At 44.0% G+C, this 18819-nt stretch overlaps 1 protein-coding gene across 2 annotated transcripts in view; it reads left to right on the forward strand.

Moving 5' to 3' along the window:
• The first annotated feature begins 4880 nt into the window (after positions 1–4880).
• The window catches only part of LOC140489270 (BTB/POZ domain-containing protein KCTD5-like), a 31772-nt gene continuing 17833 nt past the window's right edge, over positions 4881–18819 (forward strand). The window contains exons 1-2 of one of the 2 annotated variants that reach the window (XM_072588637.1): positions 4881–5075; positions 14395–14503. In XM_072588637.1, coding sequence (XP_072444738.1) covers positions 4926–5075; positions 14395–14503 — 259 coding nt within the window. In that variant the 5' untranslated portion in view covers positions 4881–4925. The remainder of the gene's footprint in view (positions 5076–14394; positions 14504–18819) is intronic. The other variant, XM_072588638.1, reaches the window with a different exon arrangement.

Below are 18819 nucleotides of genomic sequence, written 5' to 3' on the forward strand. Positions count from 1 at the left end.
TGTCTTCTAAAATAACCAAATATACCACTCCATTCAAGCATAATTAGTGATGGGTAACAAATACAGCACCAGACTTGCAGCTGCTGCTCATATCTGTACATGAAGTGGGCAAACTTGCTGTGTTACCACAGCCTATGCCACCCAAATCACTGAAGAGGGTTATATCCAAGCTAAAGAGAGATGACCAAAAACCAGAAATGGTTACAAAGCCTGAGATTACAGTGCCAATGGAATCTCAGAGGAATAACAAAACTAGGCTTGACCAGAAAGACTGTTAACCAACAGTCCAAAACTAGAGGGTATAGGTTTAGGGTGAGTGGAGAAGATGTACAAGGGACTTAAGGGGCAACTTTTTCATGGAGAGTGGTGCATAAATGGAATGAGCTGCCGGAGGATGTGGTGGAGGCTGGTACAACTACATCATTTAAAAGGCATGTATGTATAGGAAGGTATTAAAGGGATATGGGTCAAATGCTGGCAAATAGGAATAGATTAGTTTAGGATATTTGATCAGTATGGACAAGTTGGACTGAAGGATCAGGTTCCATGCTGTATACCTCTAGTGTTGTGGGATCTTAGGCCCAATGGAGGGAGCAGAGTGGGTCTCCATAGCTAAAGCCTTCAGTGAATAAAAAATGTTATGAAGTAGGAGCGAGAAATTGACACAGGACCTTGTCTATTTATCCTATCCGTGCCCTTCATGACTTTATAACCTCTATAACATCTCTCCTCAGCCTCTAATGTTCCAGGCAAAACAGCCCCAGTCCATTCAGCCTCTCCCATGCCTCACAAACCTTGCAACATTCTTGTAAATCTTTTCTGAACTCCAGTTTCACAACATCCTTCCCATAGCAGGGAGATCAGAATTGCACACACTATTCCAAAAGTGGCCTAATGAATGTCACGTACAGCCGCAATATGACCTCCCAACTCCTATACTCAATGCTTTGTCCAACAAACAAAATTGTACCAAATGACGCCTTCACTATCCTATCTACCTGCAACTCCACTTTCAAGGAAGTATGAATCTGCACTCCAAGGTCTCTTTGTTCAAAAACACTCCCCAGGGCCTTACCATTAAGTGTATAAGTCCTGCCCTGATTTGCCTTTCCAAAATGCAGCATCTCACATTTACCTAAACTAAATTTCATCTGCCACTCCTCAGCCCGTTGGTCCATCTAATCAAGATCCCATTGTACTCTGAGGTAGCCTTGTTTGCTGTCCAATTTTGGTGTCATCTGCAAGCTTACTAATGATATTTCCCATGTTCACGTTCAAATCATTTATATAAATGATGATTTTGGATACTGTAATTAGCAAAGATAAATGCATGAGGGCCATGTAAGAGCAGTCTTTAATTTGCTGAATGACTTGGACGAAAGAGTCTGTTTCTGTGCTGCGTGACTTCATCTGGAATACACTTCCTGTAAAATGGGTGGAATTAGACTTATGAAAATTTGAAATGTGGTGGTGAGTGACATAGCCTGATTATACCTGTTCCAGTTCGTAGATACCCTACTGTCTGAGAACAGGACCTATGGTCCAACACGTCCATACTGACTCTCCAAAGAGTAACCCACCAGACCCATTCCCATACCCTGTTGTCCTATATTTACCCCTGACCAATGCACCTTAAGTCCCTTGTACATCTTCTCCACTCACCCTAAACCTATACCCTCTAGTTTTGGACTCCTCCAACCCTAACAAAGACCTGAACACACTGGGCAATTTAGCATAGCCAATTCACCTAACCTGCACATCTTCAGCGCCTCCCCCTCCCTTCCACTGCTCCCTTCCACTGCTCCCTCCCACCAACCGAATCCATTCTTCCCATTGACCAACCAGGTTATACCTGCTACCTGTCTTCACCTATCCCCAGTTTACTACACTGCTCCTGCCACCTACTTCCCTCCCCTCCCCACCCCACCCCCAATCTGCAGCTCTCCCTACACCCACCCCCAGTCCTGAACAAGGCTTACATCTGAAACATTGATGTCTGCACAACCTGATGCTGCCTGGCTTGCTGTGTCTTCCAGCCGCCTGCCTGTCTACTTTGGGTTCCAGCATCTGCAGTTTTGTTTTTGTCTCTAACCATCTTTGGAGGAAACCAGAGCACCTGGAAGAAACCCCTGCAGACACGGGGAGAATATGCAAACTCTACATACAGTTACCCGAGGCTGGATTCGAACCCTGCCCCTCATTGAAAGATGAATTGGCTGATTGATGCTTTTGAGTCTATACTTTTTGTTAATGTTTTACTATTACATTTTTTAACTATTTCTGAAGTGGGCAAATAAACATCTGGAAGCTCACCAGCTTTAATCATTTTAGCTTGTGCATTGTGACACTGAGGCAACTAAAAATTATTGTAACAATTCTGGTTAGGTGTTAGAGGAACTTGTTATTAGTAACATTTAAGGTGCAAATATAAATCTTTATCCTTTACATTTGATGAATTAATTTTGACTTTTAGCCAACTTGCATTGCACTCTTTTGTAACATAGCTTGAGTAAAAATATCTTAACGATTAGTTAGGGAAGCTAGATTAAAAACCTTGGGCAGAAAGCATATGTGCTTGCACTCTTGATAGATCAAAAAGCAGCATTACGCCATAAAGGAGGTTATTTTACCCATTCATTTTCCACTGGTTCTTTGTGGGAATCATTACTCGGCACCACTCTCCTGCTGTTTTTCTATATCTTTTGTACGTTATGTCAATCCAAATAATTGGCCAGTGCTCTCTTGAATGTCTCAATTAAATCTGCCTCCACCATATTTCGAGGGAAAAAAGCGTGTCTCCAAGGGTTCAAGGATAAAAGTCATTTGGCTCCAGCTAAGGAACAAAATCCTCACAGTGCAAATGTTTATTTTTACTCTTGCAAATACTTTAAATCCATGTCCTCTCATCCTTGATCCTATTATGAGTGTGAACAGATTCCTCCTGTACATTCTATCCCATCCACTCCTCGTTTTTGAAACCTCTATCTGATCTTCTCTTCATTGCCTTCTCTTCAGAGTTCTTCAATCTGTTCCCTTGACTGAAGTTCCTTCTCTCTAGAACCATTTTTCTAAATCACTTCTGTATTCTCTTCGATGTGTTCTAAATGTGGCGTGCAGAACTGTACACACTAATCCAGTTGATGCCTTGTCCTAGCATGTGTCCTATAAACCTTCAATGTCTTCTTGCCCTTGTAGTTTTTGCATCTATTAATAAAGCTGAGGGCACTAAGCTTTATTTACTGCTCTCCACCTATCCTGCCACCATTAATCTGTGCTTGTATACACCCAGGATCCTCTGCTCCTGTAGCCCCAAAACTGCATCATCTTTTTGCATTGAACTCACCTGCTACCTATCTGCCTACTGCACCAAATTGTCCATACCCTTTTGAAGTTCTACACTGTCGTTTCTTAGTTGCAGCTCTCCCAAATGTTGTGTCATCTACAAACTTTGCAATTATTTTTTGCATGCTAAGATCTAGATCATTAATCTATATCGAGAATAGCAAGGGTCCTAATACTGATAACTAGGGGGCATCATTATTAACATTCTTCCACACTACTAGTATCCTAATCTATCAAAGTCCCCCTTTATAACTACTGTGTAATTTGACAGCCTAGAGACTGCATGGAGCAAGGACATTATATGCATTTTGTTTTGTTCCCTAGCTCTAGCCAAGTTGAACCCTTTGAGGTATCCTTCCTCTAACACTGCAATGCATTCCTTCACCACCACCACCACCTGTTATCCTTTCCTTTGTTTTCTGCTGTTTCTTAAATATTTCTGTGTCAAAATTTCTGCCCCAGTCAGACCTTTCCTTGAGTTTAGATCAGAGTGGTGTTGGAAAAGCGCAGCAGTTCAGGCAGCGTCCGAGGAGCAGGAAAATCGACATTTCAGGCATTTCACTATAATCTAGATTCTGGTTTCCAGCATCTGCAGTCCTCACTTTTGCCTCAACCTTTCCTTGAGCTAACTCTGTTATTACTGCAATATCATATTTCCTTCTCATTCCCTCATCTTATTGACTGTACACTAACTATTGACAATTATCCACCTTAAGCTGAAAATGTGTTGCTGGAAAAGCACAGCAGGTCAGGCAGCATCCAAGAAGCTGGAGAATCGACGTTTCGGGCATGAGCACTTCTTCTCCTGCTCCTTGGATGCTGCCTGACCTGCTGCGCTTTTCCAGCAACACATTTTCAGCTCTGATCTCCAGCATCTGCAGTCCTCACTTTCTCCTAGAAGAATTATCCACCTTAACCCTGGTTTAAATTTCATCACTTTCTTTCTCGCTCTTTTTTTTATAATCCATTACTGAGAAATACTTTTAAATGTTACGACTAAAGCTTGCTCCATTATTAGCAGAAAGCTCCATTCTACTAAGAGCCGAAACCTGTCCTCCTTTTAGACTACAACTCCCAGCTCGCTTTTCGGCGGCTGACTACAACTGCACAATGCAGCGCGGTAAAACGTCAAGTGAGGGCGGGGCCGAGCCGGGTGCGCGCTTGCGCGTTGTGGCGGTGGGCTGGATTCGGTTGACGCCTGCGCGTTGTGGCGGTGGGCTGGTTTCGGTTGACGCCTGCGCGTTGTGGCGGTGGGCTGGGTTCGGTTGACGCCTGCGCGTTGTGGCGGTGGGCTGGGTTCGGTTGACGCCTGCGCGTTGTGGCGGTGGGCTGGTTTCGGTTGACGCCTGCGCGTTGTGGCGGTGGGCTGTGTTCGGTTGACGCCTGCGCGTTGTGGCGGTGGGCTGGTTTCGGTTGACGCCTGCGCGTTGTGGCGGTGGGCTGGGTTCGGTTGACGCCTGCGCGTTGTGGCGGTGGGCTGGGTTCGGTTGACGCCTGCGCGTTGTGGCGGTGGGCTGGGTTCGGTTGACGCCTGCGCGTTGCCGGGGTAGTGGGGAGGAGGTGGAGGCTGATGGCAGCTGAAGATGGCGGAGGGGAAAGAGCCGAATAATAAGTGGGTTCGGCTCAATGTCGGGGGCACTCACTTTCTGACCACTCGGCAGACCTTATGCCGTGAGGAGAAGTCGTTCCTATACCGCCTGTGCCAGGAGGAGGGGGAGCTGCTGTCGGACCGAGTGAGTGACCTGGGTTCAGGAGGCGGGGTGTGTAGGCCCGGGGTAACTTGACGAGCTCGAGAGAGGGGGGAGAATCCCTCACCCTCCTACAGATGGCCCGCAGGCTCTCAGTGAACAATAGGGCCCTCAGAGCAGAAATCCTGACATTGGTTCAGTGTTGAAACCTGGAAGTCAAAGTAAAAACAACTGGCATAATTGCATTTACATAGCACCTTTCACGATAGGGGCTTGCCAAAGCGTTTCAGTCAGTTTAGCACTTTCTTGAAGTTCCAGCCACTCTTGTTTATGAATGCAAGGCACTTTTATTTGCACAACCGGCTCCCACAAATAGCAGTGGGATAACGAACGGCGATCTTGTTTCTGTTTTGAAGTCGTCACATTGGGCTCAAGCTTAATTCTTGTTTTTGTCTCCCCAGATGCTGCTAGACCTGCTGAGTTTCTTCCAGCACTGGATCTTTATTTTGAATTTCTAGTATCCAACGTCTATGCTTTGTCTATTTCATTAGTTATTGGCTAGGATTCTACAGAGACTTTATCTGCCCTTTGAAATGCGACTCGTGATTATTTTGTATCATATCCAGAGCTTTGGTTTAATTTCTTATCCAACAGATGGCAGTTGACAGCATAGTGCTCCCTTGGTCATGCAGTAGATGACAAGCTTTGATTTCTGATTCTTAAGGCCAGGCGTGGGACTTGAACCTATAAGCTTCTGACTCAGATCTGAGAGCTTAAGTTGACATTATAAGTGAAGAGTACATTAGGATTAAGAGCAAATACTGAAAATGAAACACTCTGCAATAGGTAGGATGTGTGGAATGAGCAACCATTAATATCTCAGGTTGATGACTTTGCTAGAACCTGAAAATGTTCAAGATATAATCATTAAGTACAAAGGCAATGGTAGGTGGATGACAGTGGCTGGTAATGGGTTTTAAGGTGGGGGAAAGGTAAAAAAATCATCCACCGACATTTCCGCCACCTCCAAAAAGACCCCACCACCAGGGATATATTTCCCTCCCCACCCCTTTCCGCCTTCCGCAAAGACCGTTCCCTCCGTGACTACCTGGTCAGGTCCACACCCCCCTACGACCCACCCTCCCATCCTGGCACTTTCCCCTGCCACAGCAGGAACTGTAAAACCTGTGCCCACACCTCCTCCCTCACCTCTATCCAAGGCCCTAAAGGAGCCTTCCACATCCATCAAAGTTTCACCTGCACATCCACCAATATCATTTATTGTATCCGTTGCTCCCGATGTGGTCTCCTCTACATTGGGGAGACTGGGCGCCTCCTAGCAGAGCGCTTTAGGGAACATCTCCGAGACACCCGCACCAATCAACCAAACCGCCCCGTGGCCCAACATTTCAACTCCCCCTCCCACTCTGCCGAGGACATGGAGGTCCTGGGCCTCCTTCACCGCCGCTCTCTCACCACCAGACGCCTGGAGGAAGAACGCCTCATCTTCCGCCTCGGAACACTTCAACCCCAGGGCATCAATGTGGACTTCAACAGCTTCCTCATTTCCCCTTCCCCCACCTCATCCTAGTTTCAAACTTCCAGCTCACTTACTGTCTCCTTGACTTGTCCGACCTGCCTATCTTCTTTTCCACCTATCCACTCCACCCTCTTCTCTTTGACCTATCACCTTCATCTCCTCCCCCACTCACCCATTGTACTCTATGCTACTCTCTCCCCACCCCCACCCTCCTCTAGCTTATCTCTCCATGCTGCAGGCTCACTGCCTTTATTCCTGATGAAGGGCTTTTGCCCGAAACGTTGATTTCGCTGCTCGTTGGATGCTGCCTGAACTGCTGTGCTCTTCCAGCACCACTAATCCAGTATTTAAGGTGGGGGAAGTTAAGTGATGAAAGGGAGAATGGTGCAAGGCGATACTGGTGGCAATGAAACAAGTAAGGAAACAAATGCCAAGTCCAGTGGCGGTATGGATTTTTACTGAAGGAATCGAGGTTGGGGATGAGAGTGTGTAAGGTGATGTGGGGTGAAAGTGGGTGAGATAGGACCAGATTTTCCATTCTAATGTACCTGAGAATGTGATGGGGCACAGGATAACTCCCCAGGACAATGTATAGTTAACTGTTTCTCTACCCACTGATGCTGTCTGTCCTTTATTTCACATACTAATTGACCAATAGTAACACAGGATAGGGAGTTAGAAGTGGCTGCAACCAGGTTAAGATAATTTAATTTGGTCAGTGTAATCACAAAATCCGCTAACTGAGTTGGGCTCCCTCAGCAGCAGTGACCGTATTGCAGGACCAGTATAATAACAATTGAACATTGTTAATGTTGCTAATGGAGTCAGATCTTTGAAGCAGTCAATGAGCAAAAGAATCAGTACAAACATAGTAGATAAATACTCTTCTAGTCAGTCAGGAAAGGCTGCACCCATTAGATCAAGGCAATATGCAATGTCATCCTGAAGGTAAATTAGAAGATGATAATGAAATACAATCCATGTCAAAAGGAAATAAAACCAAGTTACTGTACGCACACACCTGTTCTGTCACAATTTGTAAAGAGAGAAAGATAGGTTGTGGTATTTTGCATGCAGTCTTTCTTTAGAACGACTGTAGGACCAAAGTTTAAAGTCCCATTCAGGGGTCCCTTAGCATGCACAATGCAACACCTTAAAATAGCCACCAAGATTTTGATCTCAAAATTTTTGGTAGGACTTCTGAACATGCAATTTTGATCTTAATCTGAACCTCAATCTCACCTGTTTAAATTAGGCAATTCCTGGAGAAAGTCATTGTAACTGAGTTCCTGGTGTGGGCTATTTGCCTGAAATATTCTATGATTTGTAATAGGAGATGGTGGTGGCATGGCAGTTATATCTCTGGACTGTTAATCCAGAATCCCAGCTCAATGTTCTGGGGGGCGTGAGTTTGAATCATACTGCGGTGGATGGTGAATTTGACTCTAAAAAATTAGTCTAATATTGGTCACCAAACCTTTTCTTATTGTCATAAAAAAAATTAGGTTCCTTAATATCCTTTAGGGAAGGAAATCTGCCAACTTACCTGGTCTAGCCTACAAGTGACTTCAAAAACTTGTTTTTGACTCTTAACTGCCCTCTAGACGATTAGGGATGGATAATTAGGAATAGGGGCTTAGCCAGCGATGCCCACATTTTATAGGAAAAGTAGTTTGATTTGAATGTGTCCAACAAGTTTTGGATCCTTGTGTAATTGAGGTGAACCAGGACTAGGCGACACGTTTGTTTAATAGGTAGCTGAGAAGTCCTACATTTAGTCAAGGAAACTGGCAATGACCTTTTGCAAGAGCTGACAAAATCTGACGCCAGCAACTGAGCACAGCAGGTCAGGCAGCACCCGAGGAGTAGGAAAATCGACATTTCGGGTAAAAGATCTTCATAGAACATAGAACAATACAGCACAGAACAGGCCCTTCGGCCCACGATGTTGTGCCGAGCATTTGTCTTAGCTTAAGCACCTATCTATGTACCTATCCAATTGCCGCTTAAAGGTCACCAATGGTTCTGACTCTGCCACTCCCACAGGAAGTGCATTCCATGCCCCCACCACTCTCTGGGTAAAGAACCTACCCCTTACATCCTCCCTATACCTCCCACCCTTCACCTTAAATTTATGTCTCCTTGTAACACTCTGTTGTACCCGGGGAAAAAGTCTCTGACTGTCTACTCTATCTATTCCCCTGATCATCTTATAAACCTCTAAATCAGGCTTTTGCCCGAAACGTTGATTCTCCTGCTTCTCAGATGCCGCCTGACCTGCTGTGCTTTTCCAGCACCACACTCTCAACTCTAATCTCCAGCGTCTGCAATCCTCACTAATCCTAGTCAATTAGCTTAGTTGGCTGGATGGCAATTTTGTGATACAGAGTGGTGTCAATAGCACGGGTTCAATTCTTCCACCTTGTGAGACTACCATGAAGGGCTCTCGTTCTGAATCTGTCCCCTCGCCTGAGGTTAAACCACCATCAGTTACCCCTCCCTGATGAGTGACCAGCCCTCTGTAGTAAAGCAACGACAATGTTACCTATACAAAGGCTTTTAAATGGAATTAAGATTACTCGAAAAATTAATGCTATGGAAGCTAGAAATTGAAAATTTTCAGCAGATCTGGCAGCAGCTGAGGAAAAGGAAAAACTCAGTTAATGTTTCAGGTCTGTCACCTTCCCGAATCAAGACTTTTATTATGGTGTGGATGAACAGCTGTGACTTATAGGGATCCTGCAAAGCTAAGGCAGCTGGTAACTGCTGCAATCTTGAAGATGTTTGTTGACAGCCTGGAACTCATAGATGTCTTCTTTGTGGGCATTTTAGATTGTGGATACCAATCGACTGGTAAGGAATTGCACCATTTGCCCAGGTTGAGATTTTCTAAAACTGAAGTTGACAGAGTTCTGTTGGCCAAGGGTATTCAGAGTTATGGAACACAGTCAATGGACCTAAGGTACAAATCAGTCATGATCTCATTGAATAGTGCAGCCGACTTAAGAGCTTGTTCTGTTTATCTGACACCACCTCTTACACTGGCATAACTTGTTGGAGAGCAACTAAGCTCAGGGACTCTGGGGTTATTTTCTTCAGCTTTCCGTTCCTAGCTTGGGAATAGGCAGTCTCTCCTGCTGCCCAGCCAATTAAAATATTTATTTGCCAGTGAAAGAACCGTAATTCTAAGAATCCATTGTCATCTTATAATTTGACCTATCTCTCTACATATCAAATTTTGCTTTCTTTACCTGGTTTCCTTGATAGTGACATTTTTGAAAAGTTTACCTTTCTTTACTACTATCTCTTTTTGCTGCTTTGTATGTGTCTGTGGATGGCTGAAAAACTGCCTCATTGCTAATGTGTTGAAAAGTGTCAGTGATCTAAGCTATATTTAGATTTGTAATAAGGGCAACTTGCTCGCGATGCCAGTGTGATGATCAGTACCTCAGCCCATCTGCGGTTGAATCTCTCATCCATGTCTTTGCTAGCACCAGACACAATTCCATTCCTCTACTGCTGGCCTCCTACCTCCCAATCTCCATAAATTTCACTTATTCTGGAGCTCTGCTACCTGCATCAAGCCTTGTTAAGCTATCACCCTGTGCTGTAAAACCAGTGTTTGCTGTTTTGGGTGGGGAGTGAGGCATGGTGGTGAGGTTAGGGATCAGTGAACACAGGTAGAAGGTACGACCTGGTTGGTCAATAGAGGAATGAATCCGGTTGTCGGTTGGAAGGGAAGGTCAGTCAGAGGATTGAAAGGGAGGGGGAGAGGCTGGAAAAGGAGTTGGGGTTGGGGAGGGAGATTATTTGAAATTGGAGAAATCATTGATGAGTCCTACGAGCTGTAGGACGCCCAGGCGGAAGATGAAGTGTTGTTCCTCCAATTTGTGGTGTGATTTGCTGTGGCAATGGAGGAGGCCGAAGATGGTCATGTCGTGGAATTGAAATGGGTGGTGATTGGGAGGTCAGGATGGTCCCTGCAGGCCTGGCTGAGATGCTTGGTGAAATGTGCCCTGAGTTTATGTTTGGTCTTGCCGATGTAGTGAAGACCACATTGGGAGCACCGGATACAGTAAGCGGGTTTGGAGGAGAGGCAGGTGAACTTCTGTCTCACCTGGAAGGACTGTTTGGAGCCTTGGATAGGGGTAAGGGGATGGAGGTGGTGTGCCGGCAGGTTTTGCATCTTTTACGGTTGCAGGGGAAGGTATCTGCGGATTGGGGCGGGGGGGGGTATTGGTGTGGGGACAGTGGTGCAAACCAAGGATTGGCAAACGAGCGGTTCTTGCGAGGGGGTGGGGAGGGGAAGATGTTCTTGGTCATGGGGTCTAATTGGTGTTGGCGGAAGTGTTGAAGGATGATACGTTGGATGCAGGGACTGGTGGGGTGGTAGCTGAGAGGAGGACCCTATTTTATTGCTTTTGGAGGGGGGTGGTTTAGAGCAGTGGAGTGGGGAATGGAGGAGTTGCAGTGGAGGGCTGTCTGGATGATGAAGGAGGGAGAAAGCACATCCAAAATAGGTGGACGTCTGGGATGCTTGGGAGTGGAATGTCTCCTCGTTCGAGCAGATGTGGCAGAGGAATTGGGAAAACAGGATGGAGTTCTTGCAGGATACTGGGTGGGACAAGGTGTCATCCAGGTAGTTATGGGTGTCTGTGCATTTATTGTACATGTCCGCCTGGATACTGTCACCAGAGATGGAAATGGAGAGGTCAAGAAAGGGGAGGGAGGGAGACCAAGTGAATTTAAGGGCAGGATGGAAGTTGTGGGCAAAGTTTGTTATGGACTAGGCCAGACCACACTCAACACTCTTAAGCCGGCAGCCCAGACCATAACTTTGCTATTTGTTTCGGTAAGTGTACAGTGAAATTTACCTGGAGTAAGTTAGCTAGGTTGACTACCAGGTTTTAAAACAGACAAAAAAATTATTCAAATTTTGAATGAAACATAAGTAACAGAATACCCACAGAACTCAGTCTATCCAAACCAGACTTAATTATGCTGTTCTGAAAAAACACAACAGTCCCAATAAACCATCCCTGTTAAATAGAGTAAAAATGAAACCGGGGCTTACAGATTGAAGTTAGAAGGGCAGAATGAGAGAGAGAGAGACGTTCCAGTCTTTTCTTCACACACCACTGCTGAACTGAACTAAGGTTCTGAACTGCACAGTTGGAGAGCTGGCCACGCCCCTTGACAATACAGGTTACTTCTAAAACATAAAAGCTTTGGCCAGAAGACCCATTTGGGAAGGCAATAGATGGATGCAGGTGGGGAGTAATTGCAATAGGTTGGTGGAAAGAGTGGAGTGGATAGGTGGGAAGGAAGATGGGTGGGTAGGATAGGTCACGGGAGTGGTGCCAAGTTGAAGGGTTGGATATGGGGAGAGGGGAGATTTAGAAATTGGTGAAGTCGATATTGATACTGTGTGGTTGAAGGGTCCCAAGTTGGAAGATGAGGTGTTCTTCTCTGGTTGTCAGGTGGCTTTGATTTGGTGGTGGAGGAGGCCCATGACTTGCATATCCTTGCAGGAGTGGGAGGGGGAATTGGCAACAGGGCGGTGGGGTTGTTTGGTGCGTGTGTCCCAGAGATGTTCCCTGAAAAGCTCCGCAAGTTGGCATCCTGTCATCCCAGTGTAGAGACTACATCAAGAGAAATGGACACAGTAGGTGAGGTGGGTGGATCTGCAGGCAAATCTCTGCTGGATGTGAAAAGATCCTTTGGGGCCTTGAATGGAGGTGAGGGGGAACGGTGTGGCACAGGTTTTACACTTTTTGTGGCGGCAAGGTAAGGTGTTGGGTGTGAAGGGTGGGTTAGTGGGAGATGTGGACCTAACAAGGGAGTCACAGAGGGAATGGTCTCTGCAGAACACAGATAGGGTTTGGAAGGGAAACATATCTCCACAGGTGGAGTCTGATTGTGAGTGGTGGAAGTGGCAGAGGATAATGCGCTGTATCCAGAGATTAGTGGGATGGAAGGTGAAGGCTGGAGGGTTCTGTCCTTGTTGCAGTTGGAGGGGTGGGTCCAGAGATTAGTAGGTCCTGGTCCTCCTCCCACTGCCAAATCAAAGCCACCTGACAACTGAAGGAAGAACCCCTCATTTTCCGCCTTGGGACCCTTCGACCACATGGCATCAACATTGACTTCACTAGTTTCCAAATCTCCCCTCTCACCACATTATCCCAGATCCAAGCCTCCAACTCTGCAACGTCTTCTAAACCTGTTCTACCTATCTTCCTTCCCGCATATACACTCCACCCTCCCAATCAACCTATCACTATTACCCCCAACCTGCAGCCACCTATCACCTTCCCAGCTACTTCCCCCCAGCATCACTCCTATTTATCTCTCAGCACCCTTCCTTCTCTTCATTCCTGATGAAAGCCTTATGCCCAAAACGACTCTCCTGCTCCTTGGATGCTGTCTGACCTGCTGTGCTTTTCCCGTGCCATGCTTTTCCACTCTGACTCTCCAGCATCTGCAGTCTTCACTTTCTCCTAGTTCCTCAGACCAGTGGTGATACTCACAAAGCAACCCGTCCTGAAACAGTCATTCCCAGAGGAAGCATTTGGACCATATTCAGTATAAAGATATATGGATGGATGTAGGTAGCTTGGAAAAATATGGCTGAGGAAAGTTTGGATCATCTAACCAGGAGACCTGGAAGAAAAAATGAAATTGTATGAATTTGTATAAATGGATTTTTTTGAATTCAGTAAATTTTAATTTAGTGTGCTTAAATCAAAATCAGACTCTGTGGAGGTAATTTTTTCTGCCACCTGAGCTCGTTTTGAAGGTGGGATGGTAAGAACAGTCTATGACTTGGCAGCTTTACAATAGCGAGATGAAGGGAGAGTGTAGTTTTCAACCTCTTAAATGTTATTCGTGTGAAAATTCAATCCTTTGTGGAAAAAAAAATCAACTTTCGAAACCTGACTTCTTCACAAGTATAGGCTATCATTATTTCTTTCTGTATAATATTTTGTCAATAGGACTGTTGAGAAATTAATTTCTCAAAGGCATTTCTCAGATTGATCCCATATTTATCTCAGGGTAAAAATAATGACTGCAGATGCTGGAAACCAGATTCTGGATTAGAGTGGTGCTGGAAAAGCACAGCAGGTCAGGCAGCATCCGAGGAGCAGGAAAATTGACGTTTCGAGCAAAAGCCCTCGGATGCTGCCTGAACTGCTGTGCTTTTCCAGCACCACTCTAATCCAGAACCCATATTTATCTAAGCTATGTCTCCATATAACATTTAGGCATGGGTTGTACAGTAAAATCTTGCTGGTTGTATTGTTATATTTTTATATTCAGATAAAACCTTACAGTGCAGGAGTACCCATCCGCTTGTTCCGGCTTTTTTGCAAGAGCAGTCCAACTTTTTGTACTACTTTCTGCTTTTTCTAGATTATAAAATTTTATATAGCTATTTACATAAGAGTGAATGTACTGCTTTACAATTTGGCGCATATGTTACAAAAAATCAGCTATATTATGGAATTTCAGAGGTTTTCAGAATCTTTGGTTTTTTTTATTCATTGCTACATCTGTATCATGCAAGGCATAATACACAACGTTATGTGCTACTTTATCTTTTTTAGTTATTGATATCAGTAAATATGTTTGATAGCAGCACTGTGCTCCTTGTTGGGGGACCATCTGATACACAAGCTTTTGTGCTTGTGCAGCCAAGATAACGTCAGTTCAAGGAATTGTGCAAGATCATGCCCTTACTACCTGCCAAGGCAGGTTGATGTGCTTCCCCATCCCAAGTGAACAGTGTCTTTAAAGAATAGTAAATCAGTGACTTTGTCCCCTCAGGATGAGACAGGAGCGTACCTAATTGATCGGGATCCCACGTACTTCGGGCCAATACTGAACTATCTCCGACATGGCAAACTTGTCATCAACAAGGAACTGGCAGAAGAAGGTAAGGTGATTTGTCAATCTTGAATACTGAAGAACAAGAAGGGACTCTTTAAGTCTATATTTATTGCAATCATTCAGTATTCTAACCCTGCGTACCCACTTTGATTCCATACGATTTTATGTCCTGGCTGGCAATGGTCTATTGTTCTTAGAATAAAATTGTTAATTGAGATTGCTCCCACTGCTGGTGTATTCTGCCCTTTGTGTCAAGAGCCGTTTCTTAACTTCTATCTAGAGTGTCTCCTGTTTCTCACTTTAAGGTTATTTCGCTTGTCTTGTATTTCCCCACCAGCGGAATAAAGTTGTCATCTCCCTATTTTTCAATTCCTTTCCAAATCCTAAAAATAGCAAACTACCCATGTATATTTATATTTAAGCAAACTAAAGCTTAGATTATGTCATCTCCCCTCTTGAGTAGTCTTTGGAGTCTTGATAATATTCTGGTGAATTTGAGCTGTATTGTTTTTAAGGCCTGTGTATCCTTTCTAAGATACAGTGCCCAAAACTGTACACAGTATTCCCAAATCTGGTGTAACAGCGGAATTGTAAAGCTTCAGCAGAACTTCCTCTTTGTTATATTCTGACCTGTTTTGATCTAAAAGCCATGCACCATTGGCCACTTTTTTTTAAACAGAAATTTGTATATGTGTTCCTATATCACTCTTTGGGTCTCTGCTGTTTTCCCTTTTCGCAGTTTTAAAATTATCCTTGGATCTATCCCTTTTTTTGATTCCAAGTGAAAGATTTCATAATTTTCAGTACTAAAGTCCTTCTGCGGATTTTTTTTTATTTGCCCCACTGGGACAAATAGTAAAGCAAGTAACTTTGAAGATTTGCTTGGTTGCAGGTCCTGATTCTTCTACACAAACTCATGATTAATTTACCAGCACCCTTAAGGTGGGTCAGTTACATATGACATAAAGCAATTTTAGATCTTTTGATCATGATGAAGGCATGCTCTTGTATTAAACAGTAACTCTTACTTAAATCTCAAATTATTGATGAGAAGGGTTCATGAACCTCTACCTCAACGTGTCCTTGCACCTCTTGGTAAAAGATGCAACATTAACATAAGATTAATACTCAACAGCAAGAGAAGTTCACTTAAATGTTTCGCCGCACTGTTCTTACGTGGAAAAGCATTTGAGTGTAAAATTTTCACCCAAAGAATATGATTTTGAGGAGTACATTCCAGGTTAGAACATAGTAACAGAATTGAAGAAACATTTACTTATCTTTCCAGGAACAATATGGATATGACCAGAAAATGGAATGGTGGAGTTGATTTAAAAACTTACTGGATCAGGTGTTTTTTTCTCCAGGGGTGAAATATTTTGAGTCTATTTGTGAAATATTTCCCTGGACATCATTCATTTGTGGCTTTCTTCAACAGCATATCAAGAAAATGAAAAATTATGACAATGTGCAAAGGAAGAAACACTTGAGGGATCATTTATTGTCTGAGATTAGAAATATTCTTCGTGTTTGCTCAAATAATTTGATATCCTGTTGTTACTGAGAGCCAGGAGAAGCCATCTTGAATGCTTAGTGATTTCTCCCAGGCTCCTTCCATTCTGCCAGATTGGATAAAGAGTAATTCAATACTTTTGAACATTGCCGGTTTCTTAGTTTATTTTCTGGATAAGATTGAGGTCATTCAAAACTCTGCTGCCAGGTCCTGGACTGTTTGCTAACTGACATTGGCTTCCTTCTCTGGTAATGGCGTAACTTTAAAATTTTTAATGTCCATTTCAAATCCCTCTATGGCCTTTCCCCTATGTCTGCTATGTTCTGCAGTCTACAAGCTAATAGGACCAATGTGTTTCAGAAATTCTAGCCTTGTGTGCATCCCCAACTTTCATCACTTCTCTGTTGAGGAGTTGCATTCTGCTGCCTTGACCTGCAGGCTTAGGGATTCCAAAGCCTTCTCTTTATTCTTACATCCTTTTGAAACTAACTCCTTTAAAACATATCTCCTTTACTCTCCTTTTGGCCATCTAATCCGATTTGTTTCTTTATTCATTCATGGAATGTGAATATTACCGCCAAGGCACACACATGTTGTCCATCTCTAGTTGGCCTTGAGAATGAGATGATGAGCCACCTTCTTGGATCACTGTAGTCCATCTGGTGTAGGTACATTGGAAATACGACAGGACAAGTGACTGAGGTGTCAGTGGGTCGCTACTTTAGGGCAATGGAAACACCTCAGCACTTCAGAGGAGACATTAACACCGTCCTGTGAAGAGGAATGGAACCATCGATACTGTCAGGATGTTGCATTGTGTGAAGGAACAGAACATTCATCCGATATTTGTTTTCCAGTTAGCATCCTTCCAGCTAGATTACTCCATTTCCACATTGTAGTTTCCCATTTCTTAATCAGTGTCATTGTGCAAAATTATTATAAAACTGGTCTCATCCTCAGCTCTGGGAGGAGAAATCTGATCTACCTGTACAGACTGTCAGTTCTGTGTCAGCCTAGTCTGGTTCTCTTCCAGCGATATTGCTTGTAATAAACTATTTGTCAGTTTCACTTCAAGCTGTGTTTTGTGATCTCTAAAATATTGGTGAAATTTCTCAGACAGTTTATAAATATGTTAAGGACAAAAGGGTAACTAGGGAGAGAATAAGACCCCTCAAAAGATCAACAAAGCAGCTTATGTGTGCAACCGCAGGTGGTGGTGATACTAAATGGGTATTTTGCATCAGTATTTACTGTGGAGATGGATATTGAAGGTATAGAAAGTGGGGATATAGATGACAGTTTGAAAAATGTCTGTTACAGAGGAGGTGGTGCTGGGTGCCACTCTTTAAGAAAGATAGTAGGGAAAAGGCAGGGAGCTATGGGCCAGTGAGCCTGACATTGGTAGTGGGCAAGTTGTTGGAGGAATCCTGAGGGACATGATTTACATGTATTTGGATAGGCAAGGACAGATTAGTGATAGTCAGCATGACTTTGTGTAGGAACTCATGTCTCATGAATTGAGGTTTTTGTAGAAGTAACAAAGAGGATTAATGAGGGCAGAGCGGTAGATGTGATGTATATAGACTCCAGTAAGGCATACAACAAGGTTTTTCATGGTAGACTGGTTAGAAAGGTTAAATCACATGGAATATAGGGAGAACGAGCCATTTGGATACAGAACTGGCTCAAAGGTATAAGACAGAGGGTGGTGGTGGAGGGTTGCTTTTCAGATTGGAGGCCTGTGACTCATGCAGTGCAACAAGGATCCACTGCTTTTCATCATTTATATAAATGAGTTGAATGTGAACATAGGTGCAGTTAGTAAGTTTGGAGATGTCACCAAAATTGGAGGTGTAATGGATAACAAAGAAGGTTATCTCAGACTACAACAGGAGCTTGATCAGATGGGCTGAGGAATGGCAGATGGAGTTTAATTTAAATAAATGTGGGGTGCTGCATTTTGGAAAGGCAAATCAGGGCGAGGCTTATACACTTAATGGTAAGGTCCTGAGGAGTGTTGATGAATAAAGAGACCTTGGAGTGCAGGTTCATAGCTCCTTGAAACTGCAGTCGCAGGTAGATAGGATAGTGAAGAAGGCGTTTGATGCGCTTTATTGGTCGGTGCATTGAGCATAGAAGTTGGGAGATAATGTTGCAGCTGTACAGGACATTGGTTATGCCATTTTTGGAACATTGTCTGCAATTCTAGTCTCCCTGCTATAGGGTGAATGTTGTAAAACTTGAAAAAGTTCAGAAAAGATTTACAAGGAGGTTGCTAGGTTTGGAGGGTTTGATCTATCAGGAAAGGCTGAATAAGCTGGGGCTGTTTACCTTGGAGCATTGGAGGCTGAGGAGTGACCTTTTTGAAGTTTATAAAATCATGAGGGGCATGGATAAGGTAAATACACAACGTCTTTTCCCTGGCATGGGGGAATCCAGAACTAGAGGGCATAGGTTTAGGTTGAGAAGGGAAAGATATGAAAGGGACCTAAGGGGAAACGTTTTCATGCAATGGATGGTGTGTGAATGAAACGAGCTGCCAGAGGAAGTGCTGGAGGCCTGTACAATTACACCATTTAAAAGGCATCTGAATGGATGTATGAATAGGAAGAGTTTGGAGGGATATGCGCCAAGTGCTGGCAAATGTGACTAGATTAATTTAGGATATCTGGTTGGTATGGGCGAGTTGGACCGAAGGGTCTGTTTTATTAGGAAGGGAGTCCATGTTCTTGACCCAGTGACAGTGAAGGAATGCTATTATGGAATTAAATCAGGATATTGTGAGACAGTGAGGTGCTGGTCTTTCCAGTTTCTCCTGCCCTTATCCTCCTCGTAGTAGAGGTCACAGA

Source organism: Chiloscyllium punctatum, chromosome 18 (assembly GCF_047496795.1).
Source record: "Chiloscyllium punctatum isolate Juve2018m chromosome 18, sChiPun1.3, whole genome shotgun sequence".
NCBI lineage: Eukaryota > Metazoa > Chordata > Chondrichthyes > Orectolobiformes > Hemiscylliidae > Chiloscyllium > Chiloscyllium punctatum.